Source organism: Salmo salar, chromosome 10 (assembly GCF_965601325.2).
Source record: "Salmo salar chromosome 10, fSalSal1, whole genome shotgun sequence".
In the NCBI taxonomy this organism is placed as follows: Eukaryota; Metazoa; Chordata; class Actinopteri; order Salmoniformes; family Salmonidae; genus Salmo; species Salmo salar.
The window spans coordinates 60235504-60259026 of NC_138300.1; the positions used below are offsets into that span (position 1 = coordinate 60235504).

A 23523-nucleotide genomic window follows, 5' to 3' on the forward strand; every position below is an offset into this window, starting at 1 on the left:
AGTGGTATGTTCATGGTATCTCTACGCTAGCCAGGCTGATGCCAGTGGTATGTTCATGGCATCTCTATGGAAGCCAGGCTGATGCCAGTGGTATGTTCATGGTATCTCTATGCTAGCCAGGCTGATGCCAGTGGTATGTTCATGGTATCTCTATAGAAGCCAGGCTGATGCCAGTGGTATGTTCATGGTATCTCTACGCTAGCCAGGCTGATGCCAGTGGTATGTTCATGGTATCTCTATGGAAGCCAGGCTGATGCCAGTGGTATGTTCATGGTATCTCTATGCTAGCCAGGCTGATGCCAGTGGTATGTTCATGGTATCTCTACGCTAGCCAGGCTGATGCCAGTGGTATGTTCATGGCATCTCTACGCTAGCCAGGCTGATGCCAGTGGTATGTTCATGGTATCTCTACGCTAGCCAGGCTGATGCCAGTGGTATGTTCATGGCATCTCTATGGAAGCCAGGCTGATGCCAGTGGTATGTTCATGGTATCTCTACGCTAGCCAGGCTGATGCCAGTGGTATGTTCATGGCATCTCTATGGAAGCCAGGCTGATGCCAGTGGTATGTTCATGGTATCTCTACGCTAGCCAGGCTGATGCCAGTGGTATGTTCATGGTATCTCTATGGAAGCCAGGCTGATGCCAGTGGTATGTTCATGGTATCTCTATGCTAGCCAGGCTGATGCCAGTGGTATGTTCATGGTATCTCTATGCTAGCCAGGCTGATGCCAGTGGTATGTTCATGGTATCTCTACGCTAGCCAGGCTGATGCCAGTGGTATGTTCATGGTATCTCTACGCTAGCCAGGCTGATGCCAGTGGTATGTTCATGGCATCTCTACGCTAGCCAGGCTGATGCCAGTGGTATGTTCATGGTATCTCTACGCTAGCCAGGCTGATGCCAGTGGTATGTTCATGGCATCTCTATGGAAGCCAGGCTGATGCCAGTGGTATGTTCATGGTATCTCTATGGTAGCCAGGCTGATGCCAGTGGTATGTTCATGGTATCTCTACGCTAGCCAGGCTGATGCCAGTGGTATGTTCATGGTATCTCTACGCTAGCCAGGCTGATGCCAGTGGTATGTTCATGGTATCTCTATGGAAGCCAGGCTGATGCCAGTGGTATGTTCATGGTATCTCTACGCTAGCCAGGCTGATGCCAGTGGTATGTTCATGGCATCTCTATGGAAGCCAGGCTGATGCCAGTGGTATGTTCATGGTATCTCTACGCTAGCCAGGCTGATGCCAGTGGTATGTTCATGGTATCTCTATGGAAGCCAGGCTGATGCCAGTGGTATGTTCATGGTATCTCTATGCTAGCCAGGCTGATGCCAGTGGTATGTTCATGGTATCTCTATGGAAGCCAGGCTGATGCCAGTGGTATGTTCATGGTATCTCTACGCTAGCCAGGCTGATGCCAGTGGTATGTTCATGGTATCTCTATGGAAGCCAGGCTGATGCCAGTGGTATGTTCATGGTATCTCTATGCTAGCCAGGCTGATGCCAGTGGTATGTTCATGGTATCTCTATGTAGCCAGGCTGATGCCAGTGGTATGTTCATGGCATCTCTACGCTAGCCAGGCTGATGCCAGTGGTATGTTCATGGTATCTCTACGCTAGCCAGGCTGATGCCAGTGGTATGTTCATGGTATCTCTATAGTAGTCAGACTGATGCCAGTGGTATGTTCATGGTATCTCTACGCTAGCCAGGCTGATGCCAGTGGTATGTTCATGGTATCTCTACGCTAGCCAGGCTGATGCCAGTGGTATGTTCATGGTATCTCTATGGAAGCCAGGCTGATGCCAGTGGTATGTTCATGGTATCTCTATGCTAGCCAGGCTGATGCCAGTGGTATGTTCATGGTATCTCTACGCTAGCCAGGCTGATGCCAGTGGTATGTTCATGGTGTCTCTACGGAAGCCAGGCTGATGCCAGTGGTATGTTCATGGTATCTCTATAGTAGTCAGACTGATGCCAGTGGTATGTTCATGGCATCTCTACGCTAGCCAGGCTGATGCCAGTGGTATGTTCATGGCATCTCTACGCTAGCCAGGCTGATGCCAGAGGTATGTTCAAGGCATCTCTTCGCTAGCCAGGCTGATGCCAGTGGTATGTTCATGGCATCTCTATAGAAGCCAGGCTGATGCCAGTGGTATGTTCATGGTATCTCTATGGAAGCCAGGCTGATGCCAGTGGTATGTTCTTGGCATCTCTACGCTAGCCAGGCTGATGCCAGAGGTATGTTCATGGTATCTCTATGGAAGCCAGGCTGATGCCAGTGGTATGTTCATGGTATCTCTATGCTAGCCAGGCTGATGCCAGTGGTATGTTCATGGTATCTCTACGCTAGCCAGGCTGATGCCAGTGGTATGTTCATGGCATCTCTACGCTAGCCAGGCTGATGCCAGTGGTATGTTCATGGTATCTCTACGCTAGTCAGGCTGATGCCAGTGGTATGTTCATGGCATCTCTACGGAAGCCAGGCTGATGCCAGTGGTATGTTCATGGTATCTCTACGCTAGCCAGGCTGATGCCAGTGGTATGTTCATGGCATCTCTATGGAAGCCAGGCTGATGCCAGTGGTATGTTCATGGTATCTCTATGCTAGCCAGGCTGATGCCAGTGGTATGTTCATGGTATCTCTATAGTAGTCAGGCTGATGCCAGTGGTATGTTCATGGTATCTCTACGCTAGCCAGGCTGATGCCAGTGGTATGTTCATGGTGTCTCTATGGAAGCCAGGCTGATGCCAGTGGTATGTTCATGGTATCTCTATAGTAGTCAGACTGATGCCAGTGGTATGTTCATGGCATCTCTACGCTAGCCAGGCTGATGCCAGTGGTATGTTCATGGCATCTCTATGGAAGCCAGGCTGATGCCAGTGGTATGTTCATGGTATCTCTATGGAAGCCAGGCTGATGCCAGTGGTATGTTCATGGCATCTCTACGCTAGCCAGGCTGATGCCAGTGGTATGTTCATGGTATCTCTATGGAAGCCAGGCTGATGCCAGTGGCATGTTCATGGTATCTCTATGCTAGCCAGGCTGATGCCAGTGGTATGTTCATGGTATCTCTATGGAAGCCAGGCTGATGCCAGTGGTATGTTCATGGTATCTCTACGCTAGCCAGGCTGATGCCAGTGGTATGTTCATGGTATCTCTATGGAAGCCAGGCTGATGCCAGTGGTATGTTCATGGTATCTCTATGCTAGCCAGGCTGATGCCAGTGGTATGTTCATGGTATCTCTACGCTAGCCAGGCTGATGCCAGTGGTATGTTCATGGCATCTCTACGCTAGCCAGGCTGATGCCAGTGGTATGTTCATGGTATCTCTATAGCCAGGCTGATGCCAGTGGTATGTTCATGGTATCTCTATGAGCCAGGCTGATGCCAGTGGTATGTTCATGGTATCTCTATGGAAGCCAGGCTGATGCCAGTGGTATGTTCATGGTATCTCTACGCTAGCCAGGCTGATGCCAGTGGTATGTTCATGGTATCTCTATGGAAGCCAGGCTGATGCCAGTGGTATGTTCATGGTATCTCTACGCTAGCCAGGCTGATGCCAGTGGTATGTTCATGGTATCTCTACTCTAGCCAGGCTGATGCCAGTGGTATGTTCATGGCATCTCTATGGAAGCCAGGCTGATGCCAGTGGTATGTTCATGGTATCTCTATGCTAGCCAGGCTGATGCCAGTGGTATGTTCATGGTATCTCTATAGAAGCCAGGCTGATGCCAGTGGTATGTTCATGGTATCTCTACGCTAGCCAGGCTGATGCCAGTGGTATGTTCATGGTATCTCTACGGAAGCCAGGCTGATGCCAGAGGTATGTTCATGGTATCTCTATAGTAGTCAGACTGATGCCAGTGGTATGTTCATGGTATCTCTACTCTAGCCAGGCTGATGCCAGTGGTATGTTCATGGCATCTCTATGGAAGCCAGGCTGATGCCAGTGGTATGTTCATGGTATCTCTATGCTAGCCAGGCTGATGCCAGTGGTATGTTCATGGTATCTCTATAGAAGCCAGGCTGATCCCAGTGGTATGTTCATGGTATCTCTACGCTAGCCAGGCTGATGCCAGTGGTATGTTCATGGTGTCTCTATGGAAGCCAGGCTGATGCCAGTGGTATGTTCATGGTATCTCTATAGTAGTCAGACTGATGCCAGTGGTATGTTCATGGCATCTCTACACTAGCCAAGCTGATGCCAGTGGTATGTTCATGGCATCTCTACGCTAGCCAGGCTGATGCCAGAGGTATGTTCAAGGCATCTCTTTGCTAGCCAGGCTGATGCCAGTGGTATGTTCATGGCATCTCTATAGAAGCCAGGCTGATGCCAGTGGTATGTTCATGGTATCTCTATGGAAGCCAGGCTGATGCCAGTGGTATGTTCTTGGCATCTCTACGCTAGCCAGGCTGATGCCAGAGGTATGTTCATGGTATCTCTATGGAAGCCAGGCTGATGCCAGTGGCATGTTCATGGTATCTCTATGCTAGCCAGGCTGATGCCAGTGGTATGTTCATGGTATCTCTATGCTAGCCAGGCTGATGCCAGTGGTATGTTCATGGTATCTCTACACTAGTCAGGCTGATGCCAGTGGTATGTTCATGGCATCTCTACGCTAACAAGGCTGATGCCAGTGGTATGTTCATGGTATTTCTACGCTAGTCAGGCTGATGCCAGTGGTATGTTCATGGCATCTCTATGGAAGCCAGGCTGATGCCAGTGGTATGTTCATGGTATCTCTACGCTAGCCAGGCTGATGCCAGTGGTATGTTCATGGTATCTCTATAGTAGTCAGACTGATGCCAGTGGTATGTTCATGGCATCTCTACGCTAGCCAGGCTGATGCCAGGGGTATGTTCATGGCATCTCTATGGAAGCCAGGCTGATGCCATTGGTATGTTCATGGTATCCCTATGCTAGCCAGACTGATGCCAGTGGTATGTTCATGGTATCTCTACGCTAGTCAGGCTGATGCCAGTGGTATGTTCATGGCATCTCTACGCTAACCAGGCTGATGCCAGTGGTATGTTCATGGTATCTCTACGCTAGTCAGGTTGATGCCAGTGGTATGTTCATGGCATCTCTATGGAAGCCAGGCTGATGCCAGTGGTATGTTCATGGTATCTCTACGCTAGCCAGGCTGATGCCAGTGGTATGTTCATGGCATCTCTATGGAAGCCAGGCTGATGCCAGTGGTATGTTCATGGTATCTCTATGGAAGCCAGGCTGATGCCAGTGGTATGTTCATGGTATCTCTATAGTAGTCAGACTGATGCCAGTGGTATGTTCATGGCATCTCTACGCTAGCCAGGCTGATGCCAGTGGTATGTTCATGGCATCTCTATGGAAGCCAGGCTGATGCCAGTGGTATGTTCATGGTATCTCTATGCTAGCCAGGCTGATGCCAGTGGTATGTTCATGGTATCTCTACGCTAGCCAGGCTGATGCCAGTGGTATGTTCATGGTATCTCTACGCTAGCCAGGCTGATGCCAGTGGTATGTTCATGGTATCTCTACGCTAGCCAGGCTGATGCCAGTGGTATGTTCATGGCATCTCTATGGAAGCCAGGCTGATGCCAGTGGTATGTTCATGGTATCTCTACGCTAGCCAGGCTGATGCCAGTGGTATGTTCATGGCATCTCTACGCTAGCCAGGCTGATGCCAGTGGTATGTTCATGGTATCTCTATAGTAGCCAGGCTGATGCCAGTGGTATGTTCATGGCATCTCTACAGTAGCCAGGCTGATGCCAGTGGTATGTTCATGGTATCTCTACGCTAGTCAGGCTGATGCCAGTGGTATGTTCATGGCATCTCTATGGAAGCCAGGCTGATGCCAGTGGTATGTTCATGGTATCTCTATGGTAGCCAGGCTGATGCCAGTGGTATGTTCATGGTATCTCTACGCTAGCCAGGCTGATGCCAGTGGTATGTTCATGGTATCTCTATGCTAGCCAGGCTGATGCCAGTGGTATGTTCATGGTATCTCTACGCTAGTCAGGCTGATGCCAGTGGTATGTTCATGGCATCTCTACGCTAGCCAGGCTGATGCCAGTGGTATGTTCATGGTATCTCTACGCTAGTCAGGCTGATGCCAGTGGTATGTTCATGGCATCTCTATGGAAGCCAGGCTGATGCCAGTGGTATGTTCATGGTATCTCTACGCTAGCCAGGCTGATGCCAGTGGTATGTTCATGGTATCTCTATCGCAAGCCAGGCTGATGCCAGTGGTATGTTCATGGTATCTCTATGCTAGCCAGGCTGATGCCAGTGGTATGTTCATGGTATCTCTATGGAAGCCAGGCTGATGCCAGTGGTATGTTCATGGTATCTCTACGCTAGCCAGGCTGATGCCAGTGGTATGTTCATGGCATCTCTATGGAAGCCAGGCTGATGCCAGTGGTATGTTCATGGTATCTCTATGCTAGCCAGGCTGATGCCAGTGGTATGTTCATGGTATCTCTACGCTAGCCAGGCTGATGCCAGTGGTATGTTCATGGCATCTCTACTAGCCAGGCTGATGCCAGTGGTATGTTCATGGCATCTCTATGGTAGTCAGACTGATGCCAGTGGTATGTTCATGGTATCTCTACTGCTAGTCAGGCTGATGCCAGTGGTATGTTCATGGCATCTCTATGGAAGCCAGGCTGATGCCAGTGGTATGTTCATGGTATCTCTACGCTAGCCAGGCTGATGCCAGTGGTATGTTCATGGTATCTCTATGGAAGCCAGGCTGATGCCAGTGGTATGTTCATGGTATCTCTACGCTAGCCAGGCTGATGCCAGTGGTATGTTCATGGTATCTCTATGCTAGCCAGGCTGATGCCAGTGGTATGTTCATGGTATCTCTACGCTAGCCAGGCTGATGCCAGTGGTATGTTCATGGTATCTCTACGCTAGCCAGGCTGATGCCAGTGGTATGTTCATGGCATCTCTATGCTAGCCAGGCTGATGCCAGTGGTATGTTCATGGTATCTCTACGCTAGCCAGGCTGATGCCAGTGGTATGTTCATGGTATCTCTATGCTAGCCAGGCTGATGCCAGTGGTATGTTCATGGTATCTCTATGGAAGCCAGGCTGATGCCAGTGGTATGTTCATGGTATCTCTACGCTAGCCAGGCTGATGCCAGTGGTATGTTCATGGCATCTCTATGGAAGCCAGGCTGATGCCAGTGGTATGTTCATGGTATCTCTATGCTAGCCAGGCTGATGCCAGTGGTATGTTCATGGTATCTCTATAGAAGCCAGGCTGATGCCAGTGGTATGTTCATGGTATCTCTACGCTAGCCAGGCTGATGCCAGTGGTATGTTCATGGTGTCTCTATGGAAGCCAGGCTGATGCCAGTGGTATGTTCATGGTATCTCTATAGTAGTCAGACTGATGCCAGTGGTATGTTCATGGCATCTCTATGCTAGCCAGGATGATGCCAGTGGTATGTTCATGGCATCTCTATGGAAGCCAGGCTGATGCCAGTGGTATGTTCATGGTATCTCTATGCTAGCCAGGCTGATGCCAGTGGTATGTTCATGGTATCTCTATAGAAGCCAGGCTGATGCCAGTGGTATGTTCATGGTATCTCTACGCTAGCCAGGCTGATGCCAGTGGTATGTTCATGGTGTCTCTATGGAAGCCAGGCTGATGCCAGTGGTATGTTCATGGTATCTCTATAGTAGTCAGACTGATGCCAGTGGTATGTTCATGGCATCTCTACGCTAGCCAGGCTGATGCCAGTGGTATGTTCATGGCATCTCTATGGAAGCTAGGCTGATGCCAGTGGTATGTTCATGGTATCTCTATGGAAGCCAAGCTGATGCCAGTGAAATGTTCATGGCATCTCTACGCTAGCCAGGCTGATGCCAGTGGTATGTTCATGGTATCTCTATGGAAGCCAGGCTGATGCCAGTGGCATGTTCATGGTATCTCTATGCTAGCCAGGCTGATGCTAGTGGTATGTTCATGGTATCTCTATGGAAGCCAGGCTGATGCCAGTTGTATGTTCATGGTATCTCTACGCTAGCCAGGCTGATGCCAGTGGTATGTTCATGGTATCTCTACGCTAGCCAGGCTGATGCCAGTGGTATGTTCATGGTATCTCTTTGGAAGCCAGGCTGATGCCAGTGGTATGTTCATGGTATCTCTACGCTAACCAGGCTGATGCCAGTGGTATGTTCATGGTATCTCTTTGGAAGCCAAGCTGATACCAGTGGTATGTTCATGGTATCTCTACGCTAGCCAGGCTGATGCCAGTGGTATGTTCATGGTATCTCTATGGAAGCCAGGCTGATGGCAGTTGTATGTTCATGGTATCTCTATGCTAGCCAGGCTGATGCCAGTGGTATGTTCATGGTATCTCTACGCTAATCAGGCTGATGCCAGTGGTATGTTCATGGTATCTCTATAGTAGTCAGACTGATGCCAGTGGTATGTTCATGGCATCTCTACGCTAGCCAGGCTGATGCCAGTGGTATGTTCATGGCATCTCTACGCTAGGCAGGCTGATGCCAGTGGTATGATCATGGCATCTCTACGCTAGCCAGGCTCATGCCAGTGGTATGTTCATGGTATCTCTACGCTAGTCAGTCTAATGCCAGTGGTATGTTCATGGCATCTCTATGGAAGCCAGGCTGATGCCAGTGGTATGTTCATGTCATCTCTATGGAAGCCAGGCTGATGCCAGTGGTATGTTCATGGTATCTCTACGCTAGCCAGGCTGATGCCCAGGGTATGTTCATGGTATCTCTATGGAAGCCAGGCTGATGCCAGTGGTATGTTCAAGGTATCTCTACGCTAGCCAGGCTGATGCCAGTGGTATGTTCATGGTATCTCTATAGTAGTCAGACTGATGCCAGTGGTATGTTCATGGCATCTCTATGGAAGCCAGGCTGATGCCAGTGGGTTTGCAGTGTGCTTTATAGTGGGTAGACTGATGCCAGTGGGTTTGCAGCTGGCTGTATAGTGGGCAGTATAGTGGGTTTGCAGTGGCCTGTATAGTGGGTTTGCAGTGGGCTGTATAGTGGGTTGTATAGTGGGCTGTATAGTGGGTTGTATAGTGGGTTTGCAGTTGGCTGTATAGTGGGCTGTATAGTGGGTTTGCAGTGGGCTGTATAGTGGGCTGTATAGTGCGTTGTATAGTGGGCTGTATAGTGTGATGCCAGTTGGTTTGCAGTGGGCTGTAAAGTGGGCTGTATAGTGGGCTGTATAGTGGGTTGTATAGTGGGTTTGCAGTGGGCTATATAGTGGGCTGTATAGTGGGTTTGCAGTGGGCTGTATAGTGGGCTGTATAGTGGGTTTGCAGTGGCCTGTATAGTGGGTTTGCAGTGGGCTGTATAGTGGGCTGTATAGTGGGTTGTATAGTGGGGCTGTATAGTGTGATGCCAATTGGTTTGCAGTGGGCTGTATAGTGGGCTGTATAGTGGGTTGTATAGTGGGTTTGCAGTGGGCTGTATACTGGGCTGTATAGTGGGTTTGCAGTGGGCTGTATAGTGGGCTGTTTAGTGGGTTTGCAGTGGGTTGTATAGTGGGCTGTATAGTGGGTTGTATAGTGGGCTGTGTAGTGGGCTGTATAGTGGACTGTATAGTGGGCAGTGTGATGCAACAGACATGTCTGTCTACTAAACCTCCAGGGAATCTGGTGTAAATGTCAGACTAAGGCACGAGGGAGGGAGGGAGGGAGTGAGGGAGGGGGGAGGGGGGAGGGAGGGAGGGAGGGAGGGGGGAGGGGGTTTCGGGAGGGAGGGGGGGAAAGGGAGGGAGTGTGAGGAGGGGTGTTTTGCGTGATATATATATCCTAGCAACTGAGGGAGAGTGATACCCCTGTCCAGCTGCTTCTGTGGATTGGTCAGTGAGCTGTCACAAGCCCCGCCTCTTCACTGATGAGCTGAAGATAAAAAAAATACCCCAAAAAATCTGAACATCCTCCAAACGTTCTTCACTGCTGTGCACTTCACCCTCTCTGCAATTAACTCAGTCCTGGATTCATTTATTCTATTTATTCAACTAGTCCATGTGGCGATCACTAATACATGTGTTGATGTGATCTACTGACAGCATTGAAGAGTTGAAACAAGAGAAAAGAGAAAAGTTTAAAATGAATTGTCCTTACTCCACAGCTGTGCAGTACTGCCCCGAGCTCCCCTTTCATCGGTAAGTAGCTAGCAAACAACTGGTGTGCTGTGAGTGGTGTGTTATAATAGCATTTAGCCATGTTACTGTCAAAAGATCCGGACCACTTGAACTTCACATAACCAACATAGTTATTATCCAATGTAAGCATGAAACACTGGGCTATCCACATGGGAGTGATAATCTAAGGCAACCATCTATTGGGAGGCAGGGGTAGCCTAGTGGTTAGAGGGGGGAGGCAGGGGTAGCCTAGTGGTTAGAGGGTGGGGCAGGTAGCCTAGTGGTTAGAGGGGGGAAGCAGGTGTAGCCTAGTGGTTAGAGGGGGGAGGCAGGTAGCCTAGTAGTTAGAGGGGGGAGGCAGGTAGCCTAGTGGTTAGAGGGGGGAGGCAGGTAGCCTAGTGGTTAGAGGGGGGAGGCAGGTAGTCTAGTGGTTAGAGGGGAGAGGCAGGTAGCCTAGTGGTTAGAGGGGGGAGGCGGGTAGCCTAGTGGTTAGAGGGGGGAGGCAGGTAGCCTAGTGTTTAGGAGGCAGGTAGCCTAGTGGTTAGAGGGGGGCGGCAGGTAGCCTAGTGGTTAGAGGGGGGAGGCAGGTAGCCTGGTGGTTAGAGGGGGAGGCAGGTAGCCTAGTGGTTAGAGGAGGAGGTAGGTAGCCTAGTGGTTAGAGGGGGAGGCAGGGGTAGCCTAGTGGGTAGAGGGGGGAGGCAAGTAGCCTAGTGGTTAGAGGGGAGAGGTAGGTAGCCTAGTGGTTAGAGGGGGGAGGCGGGTAGCCTAGTGGTTAGAGGGGGGGAGGCAGGTAGCCTAGTGGTTAGAGGGGGGGAGGCAGGTAGCCTAGTGGTTAGAGGGGGGAGGCAGGTAGCCTAGTGGTTAGAGGGGGGAGGCAGGTAGCCTAGTGGTTAGAGGGGGGAGGCGGGTAGCCTAGTAGTTAGAGGGGGAGGCGGGTAGCCTAGTGGTTAGAGGGGGGAGGTGGGTAGCCTAGTGGTTAGATGGGGAGGAGGGTAGCCTAGTGGTTCGAGGGGGAGGCGGGTAGCCTAGTGGTTCGAGGGGGGAGGCAGGTAGCCTAGTGGTTAGAGGGGGGAGGCAGGTAGCCTAGTGGTTAGAGGGGGGAGGCAGGTAGCCTAGTGGTTAGAGGGGGGAGGCGGGTAGCCTAGTAGTTAGAGGGGGAGGCGGGTAGCCTAGTGGTTAGAGGGGGGAGGTGGGTAGCCTAGTGGTTAGATGGGGAGGAGGGTAGCCTAGTGGTTCGAGGGGGAGGCGGGTAGCCTAGTGGTTCGAGGGGGGAGGCAGGTAGCCTAGTGGTTAGAGGGGGGAGGCAGGTAGCCTAGTGGTTAGAGGGGGGAGGCAGGTAGCCTAGTGGTTAGAGGGGGGAGGCAGGTGTAGCCTAGTGGTTAGAGGGGGGAGGCAGGTGTAGCCTAGTGGTTAGAGGGGGGAGACAGGGGTAGCCTAGTGGTTAGAGGGGGGAAGCAAGTAGCCTAGTGGTTAGAGGGGGGAGGTAGGTAGCCTAGTGGTTAGAGGGGGGAGGCGGGAGGCGGGTAGCCTACTGATTAGAGGGGGGAGGCAGGTAGCCTAGTGGTTAGAGGGGGGAGGTAGGTAGCCTAGTGGTTAGAGGGGGGAGGCGGGTAGCCTAGTGGTTAGAGGGGAGAGGTAGGTAGCCTAGTGGTTAGAGGGGGGAGGCAGGTAGCCTAGTGGTTAGAGGGGGGAGGCAGGGTAGCCTAGTGGTTAGAGGGGGGAGGCAGGTAGCCTAGTGGTTAGAGCGTTAGACTTGTAACCAAAAGGTTGCAAGATTGAATCCCCGAGCTGACAAGGTACCAATCTGTTGTTCTGCCTCCTGAACAAGGCAGTTAACCCACTGTTCCTAGGCCGTCGTTGAAAATAAGAATTTGTTCTTAACTGACTTGCCTGGTTAAATAAAAGGTTCAATTAAAAATAAAACAAATATACCAAATATCGTGGCCCTTGGCACTTTTGACATTATGGATGTACGGATTCCCGTCTCTAGTATCACATTGACTGGCTCAGTGTTCACATGAAACATGGTGCTATCCACAAGAGAGTAATAATCTATGGAAACTCTCTGTTTTGGCATCACTGCTCTTCGCATGTATTCATCGTAGCCAACCGTTTATATATACAATTTACAACATTTCCAGATAGAGGAGAACGAAAGTAGACATGGTCTCAGACAGACTCTCAGTCGATGGGTCAGAGACGGTTGGATTGTCGAACCAGACCAGGGATAGGAAGTCTGTTGCTGGGTCAGAGACGGTTGGTTTGGTTGACTAGACCAGGGATAGGAGGTCTGTTGCTGGGTCAGAGACGGTTGGTTTGGTTGACTAGACCAGGGATAGGATGTCTGTTGCTGGGTCAGAGACGGTTGGTTTGGTTGACTAGAACAGGGATAGGAGGTCTGTTGCTGGGTCAAGCAGGCAGAGGGAGTCTGTCGCTGGGTCAGAGACGGTTGGTTTGGTTGACTAGACCAGGGATAGGAGGTCTGTTGCTGGGTCAGAGACGGTTCTCCGACTAGGGTGTCTGGAGGTGCAAACAGACGTTGAAACAGTTGTGTCTGGATTTTCAGCTGCCAGCCCGGTCTGGTCTGATATTTATAGGTGTGGCGTACATATGGCAACAATGTCACCGCAGATTACAAGAGCAGAGCGCAAGGCAGAGTCTAGAGTGAAGGCAGAGTCTACAGTGAACGCAGATTGTAGAGTGTTGGTAGAGTCTAGGGTGAAGGTAGAGTCTAGAACGAAGGCAGAGTCTAGAGTGAAGGTAGAGTCTAGAGCGAAGGCAGAGTCTAGAGCGAAGGCAGAGCGAAGGCAGAGTCTAGAGCGAAGGCAGAGTCTAGAGCGAAGGCAGAGTCTAGAGCGAAGGCAGAGTCTAGAGCGAAGGCAGAGTCTAGAGCTAAGGCAGAGTCTAGAGCGAAGGCAGAGTCTAGAGCGAAGGCAGAGTCTAGAGCGAAGGCAGAGTCTAGAGCGAAGGCAGAGTCTAGAACGAAGGCAGAGTTAGGACGAAGGCAGAGTCTAGAGTGAGAACAGAGTCTAGAGTGAGAACAGAGTCTAGAGTGAAGGCAGAGTTAGGAGTGAAGGCAGAGTCTAGAGTGAAGGCAGAGTCTAGAGTGAAGGCAGAGTCTAGAGTGAAGGCAGAGTCTAGAGTGAAGGCAGAGTCTAGAGTGAAGGCAGAGTCTAGAGTGAAGGCAGAGTCTAGAGTGAAGGCAGAGTTAGGAGTGAAGGCAGAGTCTAGAGCTCTTTGTCGAACTGTGGGGGGATCCTGGATGGTTGGTGGCCTGGCCGTCGGGAGCTTGGGCTGGTGACCGAGAGGTCGCTGGTTCGGGTCCCTGACTTGGTGGGAGATCTGTTGATGTAACCCTGGTGCAAGGCGCTTGACCCTTGTTGCTCCTGTGGGTCTCTCTGGATGGGAGCGTGTGCTAGATGACTGAATGTAATGTGCATGTTGAGCGGCTTCACTGCAGGTAGATTGTATGTTTAAAAAATGTAATGAAAAATGTTATTAAATAAAAAAAATATGACAGCTCAAAGTGACCTCCAAAAATATGACAGCTCAAAGTCTACGGAGAGTCATGCAGTATTCAAATCCTCTCCTCCAACTGGAATCTTGCCTTTCCAAGAAGCCTGTTCTGAGTGTTGATAACAAAAGAAAAAGTAAATCAAATAAATGACACGTTTCACACTTAATTGAACTTAAAATATTGGATATAATGTATAATAAATAAATGTAACATCTGGTATTATTTAAACAGTGTTATGTTCTATTTAAATGTGGTTCAAGTGATACTTGTAGACAGACAGGTGGGATGTAAGGGGAGCAGTCTGGTAAACTGTTGGATTAAACTCACAGCCTGACCTTTAACCTTAAACCTTTTGAGACAGTTTACAAACACAGCCTCTACCTTGCGGGTATTGAGAAGCATTACTATAGCTGTATGAGGGCTTTGGCTGGAGAAAACAGAAAACTCACTCTAATTGAACTAAAGGTACCACTAAGATTATGTCAGATTCTGGCTGATACACAAACAATAACCTGGAAAGATGAATGGATAAAAAGCTTTCTCTAAATGTCAATGCACCTGAAATCCTGCAACGCCCTCAGCCGAAACATCAAACATTCAAAGCATCAATACAGGAATAGGATTGAATCCTCCTACACCAGTTCTGACGTTCGTCGGATGTGGCAGGGCTTGCAAACTATTACAGACTACAAAGGGAATCCCAGCTGCGAGCTGCCCAGTGACGCGAGCCGACCAGATGAGCTAAATACCTTTTATGCTCGCTTCGAGGCAAGGAATACTGAAAAATGCATGAGAGCGCAAGCTGTTCTTGATGACTGTGTGATTACGCCCATCGTAGCCAATGTGAGCAAGACCTTTAACAGGTCAACATTCACAAAGCCGTGGGGCCAGACGGATTACCTGGACTTGTACTCAAAGCATGCACGGACCAACAGGCAAGTGTCTTCACTGATATTTTCAACCTCTCCCTGACCGAGTATGTAATACCTTCATTTTCAAGCAGACCACCATAGTCCCTGTGCACAAGAAAGCGAAGGTACTGTAACCTGCCTAAATGATTACCGCCCCGTAGCACTCACGTTGCTAGCGATGAAGAGCTTTGAAAGACTGGTCATGGCTCACATCAACAGCATCCTTCCGGAAACCCTAGAGCCACTCCAATTCGCATACCGCCCCAACAGATCCACAGATGATGCAATCTCAATCGCACTCCACATTGCCCTTTCTCACCTGGACAAAAGGAACGCCTATGTGAGACTGCTGTTCATTGACTACAGCTCAGCGTTCAACACAACAGTGCCCACAAAGCTCATCACTAAGCTAAGGACCCTGGGACTAAACACCTCCCTCTGCAACTGGATCCTGGACTTCCTGACGGGACGCCCCCAGGTGGTAAGGGTATGCAACAACACATCTGCTACACTGATCCTCAACACTGGGGCCCCTCAGAGATGTGTGCTTAGTCCCCTCCTGTACTCCCTGTTCACCCATGACAGCGTGGCCAAGCACAACTCCAACACCATCAGTAAGTTTGCTCTCAACACAACAGTGGTAGGCCTGATATCCGACAACGATGAGACCGCCTATAAGGAACAGGTCAGAGTCCTGGCAGTGTGGTGCCAGAACAACAACCTCTCCCTCAATGTGAGCAAGACAAAGGAGCTGATCGTGGACTACAGGAAAAGGAGGGCCGAACAGGTCCCCATCGACGGGGCTGTAGTGGAGCGGGTCGAGAGTTTCAAGTTCCTTGTTGTCTAAATCACCAACAAACTATTATTGTCCAAACACACCAAGACAGTTGTGAAGACGGCACAACAAAACCTATTCCCTCTCAGGAGACTGAAAAAATTTGGCACGGGTCCCCATATCCTCAAAAAGTTCTACAGCTGCACCATCGAAAGCATCCTGACCGGTTGCGTCACCGCCTGGTATGGCAACTGCTCGGCATTTGACCTTATGCGCTACAGAGGGTAGAGCGTACGGCCCAGTACATCACTGGGGCCAAGTTTCCTGCCATCCAGGACCTGGAATCTAGACAGTGTCAGAGGAAGGCCCAAAAAATTGTCAAAGACTCCAGTCACAAGTTGGCTGTGGATCCTCTGGGTGGTGGAACATTCTTGATACGCACAAGAAACTATTGCGTTCGAAAACCCCAGTTAGGCTATGTCATGGAAAGAGCAGGTGTTCCTAATGTTCTGTCCTCTCAGCGTATATGTATTATAAGACATGTTAGGAAACCTTTTTCGCATCAAGGTAGTACATTATGTACTGAGATGCTCATTTACAAGTTTTCCTTTTTACCATTCCACTTCCTGGATGACGGATGAGAGGGAGAGGGAGAGGGGGGGTGGATGAGGGATGAAAGGGAGGAGGGAGAGGAGGGCTGCCAGACGAGAGGGTGAAGAGCTTGAGGTCTTTAAAGGTGTGATTAATGATGACACACGAGAAGACCCCAGATCGGCTGATGTGTTTGTTTTGATCGCATTTTCATCGGTGGATGTGGCCGACCTAGTACGAGACAATAGTTCCAGCTCTGTTTAGTGGTGACCTCTGAACTCTGGCCTAGTACTCAGTCTTCAGTCTGGGCTGCTGAGGGGCCGTGAAGGGGGCCCGGAGGCTGAAGGGGCCCCAGCCTGTCTGTCTGCCTGTCTGTCTTTAGGTGGGGGGCTGGAGGGGACAGGCCTGTCTTGTTTGTCTGTCTTTAGGTGGGGGCTGAAGGGGCCCCAGCCTGTCTATCTGTCTGTAGGTGAATGCTGAACAGCCTTCCCCTCAGGGCAGAAAGAATAAATAACTCTCTAAGTAAAAAGACATCAGTCACTGGGATAAACTCCTTTCTAAACCCCCAACAACAGTCTAGCTAACCGCAGACCGAACTCTGGCTGGGGTTATTAGAAGAGAAAAACCTATCTGTCTACACAGGGCCCAGCCTGTCTATCTGTCTACACAGGGCCCAGCCTGTCTATCTGTCTACACAGGGCCCAGCCTGTCTATCTGTCTACACAGGGCCCAGCCTGTCTATCTGTCTAAACAGGGCCCAATATTCAAAACATATTTTTTTTGCATGAGCAGAAATAGTCTCTTCATGGATTCATGAATAATAAATCATCAAAACACTGCAATTACTATAAAACAAATTTAATTGAATGAGACATGGCAACCAAATTATGGCAAATTAACACTATTACTACAATACACTACAGTTCCGTTCACAGCTTCATTCAGATGGCCTCACTAGAAGGACAGTTCAGTTCACTCCTTCATTCAGATGGCCTCACTAGAAGGACAGTTCACTCCTTCATTCAGATGGCTTCACTAGGACAGTTCACTCCTTCATTCAGATGGCCTCACTAGAAGGACAGTTCAGTTCACTCCTTCATTCAGATGTCCTCACTAGAAGGACAGTTCACTCCTTCATTCAGATGGCCTCACTAGGACAGTTCACTCCTTCATTCAGATGGCCTCACTAGAAGGACAGTTCAGTTCACTCCTTCATTCAGATGCCCTCACTAGAAGGACAGTTCACTCCTTCATTCAGATGGCCTCACTAGGACAGTTCACTCCTTCATTCAGATGGCCTCACTAGAAGGACAGTTCAGTTCACTCCTTCATTCAGATGGCCTCACTAGAAGGACAGTTCAGTTCACTCCTTCATTCAGATGGCCTCACTAGAAGGACAGTTCACTCCTTCATTCAGATGGCCTCACTAGAAGGACAGTTCACTCCTTCATTCAGATGGCCTCACTAGGACAGTTCAGTTCACTCCTTCATTCAGATGGCCTCACTAGGACAGTTCAGTTCACTCCTTCATTCAGATGGCCTCACTAGAAGGACAGTTCAGTTCACTCCTTCATTCAGATGGCCTCACTAGGACAGTTCAGTTCACTCCTTCATTCAGATGGCCTCACTAGGACAGTTCAGTTCACTCCTTCATTCAGATGGCCTCACTAGGACAGTTCAGTTCATCCAAGCAATGCTTTTCTATGTCATGGTGGAATCTTTAGCATGTCTTTCTGCCATATTTAAAGTGAATTGAAATTGCTATTCTATATCCCCCCTGAGCACATTTCATGCCCCCCACCGCGATCAAGAACCTGGGGTGCATCCCAAATTGCACCCTACTCCCTGTATCGTGCAATACTTTTTTACCCCAGCCCTATGGGCCCTGGTCAAAAGTAGTGCACGACAAACAGGAATTAGGCTGCTCTTTGGGACGCCGCTCTGACTATAAACCTGCTGTTATTTGTCCGTGTAGCAGTAAATCAACAGCCTTTACATGGCTCACATTTAGAAACGTCTGGGATGCCAATTGAAATGGGTAGGTTGTACTGGGAGCTTGTGGATGGATGTGAAGGGTTGTGTGTCTGGCAGCCTACTACCACTGGGTGCTGGTTAAGGTTATTAGGTTGCTGGTTGGTTGGTTCCCACTTTTATGTCTAAATCCTAATTTGCACCTTATATAGATCATAATTTATTTTACCAGCCCTGTGCCCTACGTCCATGTTCTTCAATAAACCTCCGTCCCAGTCTGATGATGTCACACTCCAGAATGTCTACTGAGTTCTCCAGTCTCATAGACGTATATCCTTAATAACAGTCTCTACAGCCATGTTCTCCAGTCTCAGAGACTTATATCCTTAACAGTCTCTACAGCCATGTTCTCCAGTCTCAGAGACTTATATCCTTAACAGTCTCTACAGCCATGTTCTCTAGTCTCAGAGACTTATATCCTTAACAGTCTCTACAGCCATGTTCTCCAGTCTCAGAGACGTATATCCTTAATAACAGTCTCTACATCCATGTTCTCCAGTCTCAGAGACGTATATCCTTAATAACAGTCTCTACAGCCATGTTCTCCACTCTCAGAGACGTATATCCTTAATAACAGTCTCTACAGCCATGTTCTCCAGTCTCAGAGACGTATATCCTTAATAACAGTCTCTACAGCCATGTTCTCCAGTCTCAGAGACGTATATCCTTAATAACAGTCTCTACAGCCATGTTCTCCAGTCTCAGAGACGTATATCCTTAATAACAGTCTCTACAGCCATGTTCTCCAGTCTCAGAGACGTATATCCTTAATAACAGTCTCTACAGCCATGTTCTCCAGTCTCAGAGACGTATATCCTTAATAACAGTCTCTACAGCCATGTTCTCCAGTCTCAGAGACGTATATCCTTAATAACAGTCTCTACAGCCATGTTCTCCAGTCTCAGAGACGTATATCCCTAATAACAGTCTCTACAGCCATGTTCTCCAGTCTCAGAGACGTATATCCTTAATAACAGTCTCTACAGCCATGTTCTCCAGTCTCAGAGACGTATATCCCTAATAACAGTCTCTACAGACATGTTCTCCAGTCTCAGAGACGTATATCCTTAATAACAGTCTCTACAGCCATGTTCTCCAGTCTCAGAGACGTATATCCTTAATAACAGTCTCTACAGACATGTTCTCCAGTCTCAGAGACTTATATCAGTAATAACCTTTTACTGCAGTGGGCTAAATCGAAGTCACACAGAGTGTTTCTTGGTAGTCTTGAACAAATCTACTTTGAAACAAAAAAACACCTCACACACACCTGGTTATGGGCTTTAATAAAGAAGACACCTTTCCCATGTCAGATATAGAGTTGAAATATATAAACGAGTTTGCATCCCAATATTACGCTTTATATACAGTACCAGTCAAAAGTTTGGACATACCTACTCATTCAAGGGTTTTTCTTTTTATTTACTATTTTCTACATTGTAGAATAATAGTGAAGACATAAAAACTATGAAATAACACATATGGAATTATGTAATAACCAAAATGTGTTGAACAAATCAAAATATATTTTATATTTGAGATACTTCAAAGTAGCCACCCTTTGCCTTGATGACAGCTTTGTACACTCTTGGTATTCTCTCAACCAGCTTTATGAGGTAGTCACCTGGAATGCATTTCAATTAACAGGTGTGCCTTGTTAAAAGTACATTTGTGGAATTTCTTTCCTTCTTAATGCATTTGAGCCAATCAGTTGCGTTGTTACAAGGTAGGTGTGGTATACAGAAGATAGCCCTATTTGGTAAAAGACCAAATCCATATTATAGCAAGAACAGCTCAAATAATCAAAGAGAAACGACAGTACATCATTACCTTAGGACATGAAGGTCAGTCAATTTGGAAAATTTCAGTTGCAAAAACCATCAAGCGCTATGATGAAACTGTCTCTCATGAGGACCACCACAAGAAAGGAAGACCAAGAGTTACCTCTGCTGCAGAGGATAAGTTCATTACAGTTACCTGCACTTCAGATTGCAGCCCAAATAAATGCAAAGAAGAGATTTGCTTGGGCCAAGAAACACGAGCAATGAACATTAGACCAGTGGAAATCTGTCCTTTGTTCTGTTGAGTCCAAATTTGAGATTTTTGGTTCCAACTGCCGTGTGGGGGTGCTTTGCTGGTGACTCTGTCTGTGATTTATTTAGAATTCAAGGCACACTTAACCAGTATGGCTACCACAGCATTCTGCAGTGATATGCCATCCCATCTGGTTTGTGCTTAGTGGGACTATCATTTGTTTTTCAACAGGACAATGACCCAACACACCTCCAGGCTGTGTAAGGGCTATTTGACCAAGAAGGAGAGTGATGGAGTGCTGCATCAGATGACCTGACCTCTACAATCCCCCAACCTCAACCAAATTGAGATGGTTTGGGATGAGTCGGACCGCAGAGTGAAGGAAAAGCATCCAACAAGTGCTCAGCATATGTGGGAACTCCTTTAAGACTGTTGGAAAAGCATTCCAGGTGACTGAATTTGATTGAGAGAAAGCAAAGCTGTCATCAAGGCAAAAGGTGGCCTACATCAACAGTCTCTATAGCTCACCATGTAGCCTACATAAACAGTCTCTACAGGTCACCATGTAGTCTACATAAACAGTCTCTATATATCACCATGTAGCCTACATAAACAGTCTCTATAGATCACCATGTAGCCTACATAAACAGTCTCTACAGGTAACCATGTAGTCTACATAAACAGTCTCTATAGGTCACCATGTAGCCTACATAAACCGTCTCTACAGGTCACCATGTAGTCTACATAAACAGTCTCTATAGATCATCATGTAGCCTACATAAACAGTCTCTATAGATCACAATGTAGCCTACATAAACAGTTTCTATAGATCACAATGTAGCCTACATAAACAGTCTCTATAGATCACCATGTAGCCTACATAAACAGTGTCTACAGGTAACCATGTAGTCTACATAAACAGTCTCTATAGGTCACCATGTAGCCTACATAAACAGTCTCTACAGATCACAATGTAGCCTACATAAACAGACTCTATAGATCACAATGTAGCCTACATAAACAGTCTCTATAGGTCACTATGTAGCCTACATAAACAATCTCTATAGATCATCATGTAGCCTACATAAACAGTCTCTATACATCATCATGTAGCCTACATAAACAGTCTCTACAGGTCACCATGTAGTCTACATAAACAGTCTCTATAGATCACCATGTAGCCTACATAAACAGTCTCTATACATCATCATGTAGCCTACATAAACAGTCTCTACAGGTCACCATGTAGTCTACATAAACAGTCTCTATAGATCACCATGTAGCCTACATAAACAGTCTCTATACATCATCATGTAGCCTACATAAACAGTCTCTACAGGTCACCATGTAGTCTACATAAACAGTCTCTATAGATCACCATGTAGCCTACATAAACAGTCTCTATACATCATCATGTAGCCTACATAAACAGTCTCTATAGACCACCATGTAGCCTACATAAACAGTCTCTACAGGTCACCATGTAGTCTACATAAACAGTCTCTATACATCATCATGTAGCCTACATAAACAGTCTCTATAAATCACCATGTAGTCTACATAAACAGTCTCTACAGGTAGCCTACATAAACAGTCTCTATATATCACCATGTAGACTACATCAACAGTATATACTGAAGACATATTTCCTCCACAACACAAGAGATTGAGAACTATACACGTTCTCTGTGTAAAATACAACCGGATTTAGTTTTCTTCTGTACACAACAGGTAAGTGTAAAAGTGAAGAGGATTGGATGAGAACACTGAGTGACAACTGATCTGCTAGCTAGTGTTTGGAATACGCTCATCTCCCATTTTAAGTCCCAAACGGCACCATATTCCCTATGTAGTGCACTACTTTTGTAAAGGGAGCATAGAGCTCTGTTCACTGCATAGGTAATAGGGTGCTATTTGGGAGCCGTCTCCCAGTGTGCCTCCTCTCTGCCAAATCACTATGTCTGTGGAGCGTAAAGTACACTGTTGGTTTTCTACCTTTATGGCAGGTTTGGCAGCACCTTGTTGTCTTGGTAATGCAGCTGGAGCGTACATTCACCCTGCCTTGCACAGCACCACACCTCTTTAGCGCATTCGGAGGGGGATAATTCATTGGCCAAGCCCAGGTTATGGGGAAAGGGAGAGGTATTTGATTGGCCAAGCCCAGGTTTTTGGGGAAAGGGAGAGGTATTTGATTGGCCAAGCCCAGGTTTTTGAGGAAAGGGAGAGGTATTTGATTGGCCAAGCCCAGGTTTTTGGGGAAAGGGAGAGGTATTTGATTGGCCAAGCCCAAGTTTTTGGGGAAAAGGGAGAGGTATTTGTAGCTGTGAATACAGTAAACTTTGAGCCTTTAGAAAATGAGAATAGATAGAAACCCTTCCTCATCAGTCTTGACTCAGACCTGTAGCCTGAAGTAATGGGCTGAATAGATAGACAGCAGGATTGACAGTTCATTTTAACTGGATAAAGAATGGGGCTAGGCCTAGATGCTGGATGAGGTTCAATAGCATTGCACTGGCACACCTAATTAAAGGGAGTATTTACAGGAAGTGGCCTGTTCTATTTTTTTCGTCTACAGCCAGTCAAATGCTTAGACTAGCTACTAAACAATGTAAGGATCCTGCATAAAACTGACTTGTCAATAAAATCCAACAAACCATGTGACAAATGCACACTGGCTGAAATCAAGAATATTGTTTGAATGTAAAAGTAGTGAACTGAATAAGACTAAAAGGTATTGATGCATGTCTGGATTCCTCAAAGCCTTCTGTAGTTCAACCCAGTAGCTCTAGTTTCAAACCCCAAATCCCCCCCCCCCCCCACACACACACACACACACACACACACACACACACACACACACACACACACACACAGACGAATACACACACACACAAACACACACACGAATACACACACACACACACACACACAAACACACACAGACGAATACACCCCACACACACACACACACACACACACACACACACACACACACACACACACACACACACACACACACACACACACACACACACACACACACACACACACACACACACACACACACACACACACACACAGTAGATTGTGTGTCCTGCTTAGAGTACAGTATGATAGCCCTGACTGTGTTGTTGAATAGACACTAGGTATCAGATTATGTCCTTCATTAGAAATGCCTGACTGTGTTGTTGACTAGGTATTCATATCTTCTCCCCCTACACATAACGGAATGTTGGGGAATTCCCCCCCCCCCCCCCCCCCCCCGACACACACACACACACACACACACAAAGCCCCCCGTCAAGCTCCGTACAGCTGTACACATACCAGACGCTGTGAATCTCAGCCAGTGCTGTGGTATCATATAGATCGTGGGGGGATTTCCGACAGGCTGGGTGCTAGGCCTCACACACACACACACACACACTCACACACACACACACACACACACACACACACACACACACACACACACACACACACAGACACACACACTACAGCAGCGTATGGGGGAAGGGAGAGGGGGAAATATGGGGG

The 23523-nt window shown here is 48.0% G+C and overlaps 1 protein-coding gene across 4 annotated transcripts in view; it reads left to right on the top strand.

The window, feature by feature from the left end:
* Positions 1-9930: 9930 nt before the first annotated feature.
* LOC106576565 (tumor protein 63) overlaps positions 9931-23523 on the top strand; it is a 173303-nt gene continuing 159710 nt past the window's right edge. For all 4 annotated transcript variants that reach the window (XM_045687990.2, XM_045687993.2, XM_045687992.2 and 1 more), the window contains exon 1: positions 9931-10148. In XM_045687990.2, coding sequence (XP_045543946.1) covers positions 10093-10148 — 56 coding nt within the window. In that variant the 5' untranslated portion in view covers positions 9931-10092. The remainder of the gene's footprint in view (positions 10149-23523) is intronic.